At 40.7% G+C, this 10,814-nt stretch overlaps 1 protein-coding gene across 1 annotated transcript in view; it reads left to right on the top strand.

Annotated features, from left to right (window-relative positions):
• cast.L (calpastatin L homeolog) overlaps positions 1-5,490 on the top strand; it is a gene marked incomplete at its 5' end in the record, with an annotated part of 167,356 nt that extends 161,866 nt beyond the window's left edge. Inside the window, 1 exon segment of the mRNA NM_001088445.1 lies at positions 5,293-5,490. Coding sequence (NP_001081914.1) covers positions 5,293-5,319 — 27 coding nt within the window. The 3' untranslated portion in view covers positions 5,320-5,490.
• Positions 5,491-10,814: the final 5,324 nt, after the last annotated feature.

Here is a 10,814-nt window from a genome sequence, read left to right as displayed (position 1 = left end):
ACCCAGGGTCGGCCTTAGTCCTTAGTCGTGGACCCTGCGCCTCTGGGGGCCCCGCATCAGAGGGCACTCCAGATAAGAATTCCCCCAACACATAACGCTGCCCGGCCCGCCTCCAACTCTGAAGGTCCAGCCTCTCCTCTCCAAATCCATAGGTCCAGCCCACGCCCCCAACTCTGATAGGCCTGCCCATCCCCCAACTCCATAGACCTAGCCCGCCCCCAACTCTCATAGGCCCAGCCTTCCTTCAACCCTGATAGGCCTTGTCTGCCCCCAATCCAACCAATCCCTCTCCCAAACTGAATCGACCCAGCCTGCCCTAAACTAATTGGCCCAGTCCACTTTCCTACTTCCTCCCTCTCTCTCTTACCCTGTGTGCCCCTATTTCATCCCTCTCTCTCTCTCTCTCTCTTACCTTGTTTGCCCCTTTACTTTCTATTTTGTGCCTGTATGCCCTTATTTTCCTATATACTTGGTGTGTCCGTAGCCAGCAACACTTTGTTTAGGGGGCCCCGTCAACATGGTCCCAATATGGCCCCACATTGGATAGGACCAGCCCTGGAGTCACCCTTCTAATTCATTCCAAAGGTGTTCGATAGGATTCAGATCTTGTCTCTATACAGGCCAGTCCAGTGCTTCCAGAGCAGAAACAATTATTTATATATCTTGTTTTGTGCAAGGGGGCATTCTCATGCTGAAACAAAAAGAAACAGCCCCAAACTGTAGACCCAAAGGTGAAAGTACACAGTTCTCATCATTGTATGCAGCAATATTAAGCTTTTCTTTCACTCCCAGACCATTATTCCTCCACCACCAAACTTTACATCTGCCACTATGCATTCAAACAGGTAGTGTTCTCTTAGAATTCACCAAACTCAGATGGTTAAGCATGTTTCATTATGCCACAGAATGTGTTTCCACTGGTCCAGAGTTCAGTGGCAGTGTGTTTATACAACCACAGTTGACAACTGGCATTAGACATGGAGATCTTAGGCTAGTGTGCTTGCAGGCTAGTGCAAACGTAGTATTTAAAGCTCACAGCAAACAGTTCTTGTGCTTATGTTTCTTTTGAGAATAAGTTTAGAACTTGGTAATGGCAGTTCCAGGCCCATTTTCAGGGCCGTGTTTTGAAACTCTGTGCCCCTATGTCAGCTGTATCACATGCCTCTCGCCCAGCCCCTACTGCACATGCGTGTCCATCCATTCTCTGGTTGCAATGCAATGGGAGATCTTCAGCACCCAGTCACCAGCTCTCCTGTCCAGACAAATAAGGCCCCTAATTTTATGCTGCCCTAGGCCGAGATATTTTTGGTCTTTCCACAAATCCAGGCCTGCCCATTTTGTGAGATTGTGATATTTCAGTTTCATATAACAGAACTAAAGGTTCTCGGGGCAGAAATTAGACCAATTTGTTGGCAAGACAGTGTCATGTTAAAAGTTGTCCACATACTTTTGGCTGTGTAATGTACCTTGGGCACTGCTAATAATTCATTAGCAAGTATTCATTAGCTGATTGATTTACTTTAGTCCTGTTAGACACCTTATTGTACAAGAAATAGACATATTGACATAATATCAGTTTTTGAGTAAGGCAGAGGTTGAAGAGTTAGTTCATCAGCCCTTCAGAGTTGAGAAGAATTAGAATGGGAAATCCTTTGAGGCAGGTCCCACCTTTCAGGAAAAGAGCTACATATTCATTTTATTGCTCAAGAGCAGCAAAGTAAAATTAATGACAATGAAACCATAACAGTGTGTTTGGCGAAATTAGATCCCTCCATTCAAACAATAATATATGGATAATGGTTGCCAGCGTTGTTGTGCGCTGTGAGAAGAATAAGTACCTTTCATGTGCACATTCTATGAAGGTTATAGATGGTGTGACTGGAGAAGACATCAATCATCTGTCCTAACTCAATACCCAGAGGCAGCTATTGTTAGCGCTTCAGAGCTCCGCACAGCCTTACCTTTCGCTAAGTGATCATTCAGAGAAGTGTTTTAAGCAAATAACAAAATGATGGAGATTCCACGTAGATTCTCCGGGTAATGTGTTCCAGCTTTTATTCACACTAACGGCTTTGCCATATGTCATACATATCTCTCTTGCAGTTGTGTACTAAACTTCACTTAATGGACCCATTGAGTGATCAGCCATTGCTCCCATGAAAGAAAAATTCTGCAAACCATTAGCGAAATAATTCTACTAGTAACATTTACTTATCACACCATGGCACTTCCATATGAACACAACAGTTTAATGGCCACTGGCAGAGCAGCAAAGGATACGGCTAAATCAGAAATGCAGCAACTTCAGGGGTGTGATCACATTATTACCTTACACGTAACGGGACAGCATCACAAAAAAAGTCTCTTATAACACTTTTTTATATGTATATATGTGTGTGTGTATTTAAATCTTTGATAGCCTTTGTAGTGTTGCATGTTGGTACGTTTTGTATTGGAACACTTTGTACTGAATTATATGATAGAGGATTGCTTCAAGGGTTTCCACTCTAAACAACCTCAGGTCCACAAATCTGGACTAGATCTAACCCCCACACTAAAAAATCATAGTGGGGCATAACTTATACTAATCTCCTTTAAATTATTATTTTTGTTGGTAATTTTTCTAATAAAAGTTAGAGATGGTTAACTGTTTTATTGATGCTGGGAGTAACCTTCACTCATCTAGAGGTATTTCTCACTCTGTTTAATAATTCTGCCTTCCTCTTTGACATTCCTTGCCAAAATTCTGGTGTATCTCCTCACTACACCCTTCTGTCAATCTATTCCTCATGTCTCAGGCAGAACACAGAATTCTATCTGCATATGTGCATCTCTATACTAGAAAATGTTTTTACAGTATGTTGAGTGCCTTTAAACCCAAAGCAGATAGTAGTCTTCAACTAAACTCCTGGGTACGTATATATGTTGCCATTCTATGCTCAAAGGAGCAAGTGACATATTACAGGTATGTAATGGAGTCGAATGGAAGCAAAACTTCTTTCCTCCTCTGTCAGAATAGTCTGTTGCAAGTCGTGCTCTGTCCCACGGAGCCAGGATTTTTGGTCTAACCGGTCCCTCACGAATACATCTCCTGTCCCTATTCACAGGCAGAATGGCAGAAGCTCTATCATTTCCCTTCTCCTTTAATAACCTGCTTGCAATAAACCTTATATTTAATAGTCACATAATATAATACTGAATAGGGGACCTAAAGAAACAATAATAATAATAGATATAAAACCCTATTCCAAACACAGAAAACCTAGTTTCAGGAGGTAGAGTCAAGACACTCCACAATAATTCACAAGTGGTATAAAGGTGATACCTTTATTGGTAACTAATATAATCATAGCAATCTTTCAGAACATTTTAGTTCCTTTTTCAAGCTGACTACACTGAAGCTGTGGTGTTCTCTGGTATATATACAACATTCAGCTCATAGGTCAAATGACCAACAAAAAAGAATATCAATCTATGTGTAAGGTGTCAAAGTCATTTACGAGGGGATCTGCAAGAGACAAGCAGATAAGGTACAAGATAATGTGAGTCAAAGAGGGTGAGTATAAATTAGGGCTGAATTATTGGAGTGTAGAATCACAGGAATTCCAGATGATCTCTTAGTCCATATCCAGACATGTTGGTATTTCTGACCTGGTGCAGTCCTTTCTTAGTCCACATAATTAGCCATAAATCCAGGGCCCAGGTTTAGTCCCTTGTTCAGAGAATTGGAAGTTTCCATTAATTTGTATTCCCACAATTTTCTTTCTTTCTTTTTAAAATTGCCCTAAAGAACCAAAATTCTTTAATCCTTTATGGAGTGATGAGGGCTATTTAAATGATTTCCTATTGGTGTGTCCAGTTTTTTATTGGTTATAGTGAATCGGTGGTGTGTATTTCTCTTTCTGGCCTAAGAGATCATATGGAATGCCTTTGATTCTACACTCCAATAATTCAGGGCTAATTTATACTCAGCCTCTTTGACCCACATTATCTTGTTCCTTATCTGCTTGTCTCTTGCAGATCCTCTCGTAAATGACTTGCTATGATTATATTAGTTAGCCAATAAAGGTATCACCTTTACACCACTTTTGTTAAATTTTATTTTTTTTTTATTTCAAAAGGGTTGCCCTCTAACAAGAATACTCTGAAAGTCCAGTTGCTTTAGTCTTAATTCTACTAGATACTAAATATCATGACCTGATGAATGACAATCTCCATAGATATATTGCCAAAGTAGTATGTTCAGTTTAAGAAGATAGTTTGCTTGTTTCCCATTATCACTGCCATTCTTCCAACCACACACACGCGTCTTTGGTGCCTGCTGCCGCTTAGTGCTATTTTTCATCCATTTTTCACCTTGTTGTTTCTGTAAGGTTGATTGTCATAGGATCTGTTTAACTTCCTCTCTAAAGAGTTCCGCATGAATAGTAAGTTATTCCTTTTGAACTTTCCTTCCTCAATGGAAATTCTGTACGCAATACTATATATTTCCCCATATTTCCTTTTCCACCCACTGGAGCAGTTACTGTTGCAGTGACTCTCTAGGGCACAGAGAAGCTGTTGAATAACATACTGAGGAGGGCAGGAGTAAGAGGGCGCAACATACAAAATATGAAACGAAGGAAAGGATTCAGTGACACACAAGATTTATGGATATTCTTCCAAGCACATATCTGATTGCCTTTTCATATAAGTCATCTTTTCTTCTGAGCTTATCTGGATTACATAAATGAAAGAGTTGGCTCAGGAGAAATGACCTGTGGTGTTTTTCTAGAGTGAATATTTAATTGAATTTTCTTGACTATATTAGATTCAAACATAGCGGGCAATAAGAAACTCCTCAATGTCTCCACAGTGAGTGGAAGAAATGTAACAGAAATAATAGGCTGTTCAATGTACAGGGTGGTTTTTGGCAGCAGATGAAAGTGTTCAAGGAGAGCCGGCTATACACATCTAATAGATGAAGTGCACGTCTTACAGTGCTCTCCATGTTGCACTTGGTTTTTGGCAGCAGGCCATTTAAATGATGGATCGTTTTATCTGCTTATTTCCTCCCAAAGTTTTTAGCAAATGATAGTGAAGCAACATCCCTTGTTTCTACAGGTTTTTTGATGGTACAATGAATCGGCCCAGTGTATGATCTCCAGAATTATTTATGTGTGTGACAGCTTGAGTGTTCATATCACATACCTTACACTAGACAGAAACATATTTTCATTAAAACCTATTTCCTCTTCATAGCAGTGATAAAAACTGACTTCTATTTATATTTTCCTTTATTTCTCTCTTTAGGGCTATGGCCTGTGCTCAATGGTTTGAGACCCATTCCATATGATTCATCCACCACGTAGACATGTGGAATTGTGTAGTGATATGAACTGTGCCATTGGAATGTATTCATGTCGTGCAACCATTCTGGCAACAGCCCTTTAAGAGGCAGAAGATTCAAGCATAATAATATGTCTTAATAAAATACGTATTTAAAAATGATTTTGTTGAACCTGCTGGCTCTAAATATCGTACAAGAATTGGGAGAAACTGTGGATTTCTTCCAACACAATAAGTGTTCATCTTTGTTTCCATGTAAGCATGGTTTGGCTGAATCTGAGTAATAAAAGTAAATTTTTTTGCAAATATTATTATTTGCTTTAAATGTGGTTTGTGTACCATATGTTTGATAGCAAGGACTGCTATAAAATCAGGAATGATGCTACCCTAAGACCTGGACTGCTGGCCCAGTACATGGGCTGATCCAGTTCCTCACAAGTCCATCAACTGGCTAAGGAGTTTTATTTTTTTATAACATTTATATATTGTGGAAATTTACTCAAATGTTAGCCTCAGCAATACCTTCTTAATGTAGATATTAAATGATAAGTAAACCTTTAAAAACTGAGTGTAAAATTGCTCCAGGTGCTTTTCTAGTTTCAGAGATATTACATTTTTATTAACTGCCAATATAATGACCTGCTGGCCAGTTCCTGTACAGTCAAAGAGATATACCTTCAGAAGGAAAACAGAGAAGTGCTCTGATATTGCTCTGCTCAGGAAGACAATGGGAAGGGGCATCTGAGGCTTCTGATCTCCAAAAACAAGGTGATACTGGAAAATAAGCAAACAGGGCTAAGTAGCTGACCAGTACTGATCAGAGGAGAGTCTATATACAGGGTTTAGTACTACATATGCTGGTCCACCAAAACGGGGAACCCAAGCAGTGCCTTATGAGAGAAATGATGCTGGGATTCACTGCTATAAGTGTTGCATATCAATTTTGTTGACATTTAAATGTCCTTGTAATCCAGCCTTATCTTCTATAGCAGTGATCTCCAACCAGTAGCTCATGAGCAACATGTTGCTCTCCAAACCCTTGGATGTTGCTCTCAGTGTCCTCAAAGCAGGTGCTTATTGAATTCCTGACTTGGAGGCAAGTTTTGGTTTCATAAAAACCAGATGCCCAGCCAAACAAAGCCTCAATGTAGGTTGACAATCCACATAAGGGCTACCACATTGTCAATCACAGGACTTATTTTTTATGCTAGGGACGGGTTGCTCCCCAACTCCTTTAACTACTGAATGTTGCTCACGGGTTCAAAAGGTTGGGAATCCCTGTTCTATAGATTACATACTACACTACATATGTAACACGTGAATCAAACCCCAGTACAGTCTATGGGCATCTTGCTTATCGGCTGTCAGGAATTACAAGGATCAGTCTACTGATGTGCAATAACCAGCCTATTGACTAATAGTGTTACTGCATCCTCTTGCAAGTTATTCGTTCACACTGGGCTGAAGTGAGAGGAAAGGCCCAGTAGCTCTTGTTTCCAGCAGTGTGTTGCAATTTGCTAGGGGTGTGTGATTGTGTGATGGATAAGTTGAAGTCTGTGGTTAAATGAAAAATTGACTGAGCAAGGCACATTTTCTGCCCTCTGTTCACTAATGATTCATTATTTGCAAGTACAACAGTTTTCAAAAACAGGAATTTTTAGTTATGAATTAATGAAGTTATCAAGTATCTCAAACCCATCCTTTAATGGTGGAGCTATTCATTTCAAAATGAGTGTTGCTTTTTAATATGTCTTCCCTATAAAAAGCTACAGTGGGAGAGAATACGTATAAGGATTGACTGACAGGAGCCAAAGTGCTGTATAACTTTAAGTTTTAATTCGGGAAAAATGTGCACAAAGCTCTGCAGAGGGATATAACAATGCAGCAAAAACAAGTCCAGGTTTAGGCCAAAGGTCTAGGGCAGACAGCAGGCAGAGAGTATCAGGAACAGGCCAAAGGTCAGGATGTGCAGTGTACATGCAGAGTCAATAAACAAGCCAAGGTCAAAACTGGGAGTTCAATATCAAAGGGAACAAGGACCAGCCAGGAACAGGACAGGAACAGGGCAAGATTATCAGATCAAATTCAGGAACAGGAGGAGAAACACGAGCAGGATCGGGAACACGATTACCGGAACAGGAGCCGAAACAGGATTGAGATCAAGATTGTCATAAGGCTTGGAGTCAGTGGTAAGGCCAATAATCCAGCAAGGGAGTATCTGGGAATCAGGCTTAAATTGCCCTCAAACAAGCAATTGCCTACAGCTGTATAGAGGGCGAGGATTCCTGGACGATGGAGGCAGTGTCACAGAAGATATTATATTTCAGGCTGTTGCCACACTGCCTCCTGTGGCTCAAGCAGGAGGAGCAGTTCCTGGAATGCAAAAGGTCTCTGCTTTGAAACCAGGGATTTCCTAACAATTTGCCTGTGAGGCCAAAGCTTTAAACAAGACATGCAAACAAGCAGGGAGGTGCCAGTCTATGAACAATGTAACAATAGGATCATAGACCCAACATATAGGGTTAACCTTGATGCGGTATGGTAGCTTGGCAATTAATATGAATTTGTAAAAAACGTTGTTTTTGAAAATGAGTTAGCCTTTGTAAGGATTAGGCCGTGACTGTTGCATATTTAACCTAACATGGGCCGATATCCATTCCATCATACTTTTTAATCCAATTTGGATTTGATTGGAAAAAAGTGTAATTATTGCAAAAATGTACACACCCGTCAGTCGGGTTTCAGTTATTGTTTAAAGGGATACTGTCATGGGAAAATTTTTTTTTCAAAACACATCAGTTAATAGTGCTACTCCAGCAGAATTCTGAACTGAAATCCATTTCTCAAAAGAGCAAGCAGATTTTTTTATATTCAATTTTGAAATCTGACATGGGGCTAGACATTTTGTCAATTTCCCAGCTGCCCCCAGTCATGTGACTTGTGCCTTTAGGAGAGAAATGCTTTCTGGCAGGCTGCTGTTTTTCCTTCTCAGTGTAACTGAATGTGTCTCAGTGAGACATGGGTTTTTACTATTGAGTGCTGTTCTTAGATCTACCAGGCAGCTGTTATCTTGTGTTAGGGAGCTGTTATCCCTTTGTATCCACATGCAGTTCATTTCATAATAACCTTCATTCCACAATGATGTGTCTCGTGTCAGGCTTTCCAATGGCCCATGCAGGGAGCATGTGTTCAATATCCATTATATGCAAGTATCTGTGCAAAGGGAATAGCAACACAATGTACTGTACATTTGAACCTGGTCTCGAGGTATTGCTTTTAATTCATTATAATCTAATTTTAAGGGCAAGAAAATTCCATATTACATTTTTTTAAAATTACCGATAGGATCTCAAACATCAAATGCTACCGGAAAAACTAATCAGAAGGCTAGATGGACTAAAAAAAGAGCTAAAATGTGATCCGGCTTACAGGTAAACTTACATATGAATGTATGCTTTCTATTATGATAAAATGGATATGAACTTCCCTGAGCCTGACTCCAGAGGCCTAATACGGTAATGGGAAGAATAGCTTTCCTGTTTAGACATAGCAGCCTCCAATTTATTCCAAACAGATATTGTGCAAATTGAAACCAGGTAAGAAGCAAAAAAGAAAATGAGAAGATTGGAGAGGAGATTGGTAAATCATAAAGGATGCAATAAGCTATTCAACGGCAGGTCATGCGGAAACTTCATATTACAAATTTGCTTTGAAAAAAAGTATAGGTTTTTTAATAATTTAAACCTTTAAATAAATTGAATATCATTACGTGGTAACAAACATGTCATACTGTAGGGAGAACTGAAAAAAAGTGGGGCCCATTAACTAACTTTCTCAGTGCAGTAACCCATAGCAACAAATAATTAATTTCACTATTCTACCTGCAGCAACCTTGCTCAGTATAAATGAGAATCAAATAAACCATTTATTGAACTAAATTTAACCTTGGATTAACTCGGACCATTGGCCATTTAGCTATTATTGGTCTAGACTCTAGAGGCTGACTGAGTTCAGTAACCCATTGCAAACAATCAACAGTTAGCTTTGATCAGTCTGCTGCAGGTAGATTTGAGGGAAAGGCTGAGAGATGAGGGAGAGGCTGAGAGTTAAGGGAGAGGCTGAGAGTCGAGTTGAGGGAGAGGCTGAGAGTTGAGGGAAAGGCTGAGAGATGAGGGAGAGGCTGAATGTTGAGGGAGAGGCTGAGAGATGAGGGAGAGACTGAGAGATGAGGGAGAGGCTGAGAGATAAGGGAGAGGCTGAGAGTTGAGGGAGAGGCTGAGAGATTAGGGAGAGGCTGAGAGATAAGGGAGAGGCTGAGAGTTAAGGGAGAGGCTGAGAGATAAGGGAGAGGCTGAGAGTTGAGGGAGAGGCTGAGAGTTGAGGGAGAGGCTGAGGGGAGAGGCTGAGGGGAGAGTTACAAGACAACTGCAGTAGAGGCGCGGCCAGAGGGCAATGTCGGGCAATTTGCCTTGAATGCTCTTTTATGTTGACCTGGTTCTGGCCTAAGTCTATGATGGGGCAGATTTACTAAAGGGCGAAGTGACTAACATTAGTGAAAATTCGCAGGCGTAACTTTGCTAGTGAATGAGAAAGACCCTAGCGGTTATTCACTCCCTTACGCCTGGCGAAGTTGCGCTCTGGTGAAGGGACGTAACTCTACAAATTCACTAAAATGGGGATTTTACTGAACGTTACCTCTTGCGCCAGACTTGCCTTCTCCACCTCAGACCAGGCGAAGTGCAATAGAGTAGATAGGACTTTCTCAAAAACTAGTTGTAAAATTTTCTAAGTCCCAAAAAACGCTGGCGACTTTTCATTTTTCAGGGTGATAGGCTGCAAAAGATTGTAAATTTTTTCTGGCATACCCGGCTTCCCCCCTACATTTCTTATACTATACACTGGGCTCATGTGTAGGGCAATATAACAACTCTTATAACATATAACAAACTCTTTGTTTTTTAAGGTTTCCCAGGCTTGTGTAGTGTAATGTATTGGCTGCAACTTATACGTCCATTCAACTTTAACTTCCTGCCATATGCAAATTAGGCAACGCTAGCACAACTTCACTTGGCTTGCTGCAGTAACGCTAGCACTACTTCGCCAGCATTCAGCTCCCTGGATTTGGATTTTAGTTAATTAGTGTTGTCCTGGCGAATCTACGCCTGGCGAAGTGCTGCGATGTGAGCGAAGCGGACGCTAGCGCAAATTCGTCACTTAGTGAATCTGCCCCTATGTTCTTACAGTGGAGAATGATTTCATAGGTGCAAAGCCACTCTCGTGCCTCAGATAAGCCAAAGCTGGAGGCATAATAATCCTAAAACCTTATGCTCTTAGAGCAACTACACATGGGATGGAGACATTGTTCCTTATCTTTATTCACTCTTATTTTTATTGGACCATAATGCCATAGGGCACTCTCTGGAGCCTACTGCCTGATGTTCTGACATCTGTTTTTCTTCATTGAGTTGTTCAAGGGGGCAGCTCAC

The sequence above is a fragment of the Xenopus laevis genome, chromosome 1L (genome assembly GCF_017654675.1).
Source record: "Xenopus laevis strain J_2021 chromosome 1L, Xenopus_laevis_v10.1, whole genome shotgun sequence".
NCBI lineage: Eukaryota > Metazoa > Chordata > Amphibia > Anura > Pipidae > Xenopus > Xenopus laevis.
The sequence above is the reverse complement of the archived record's forward strand: the minus strand, read 5'-3'. Positions and strand labels throughout refer to the sequence as shown.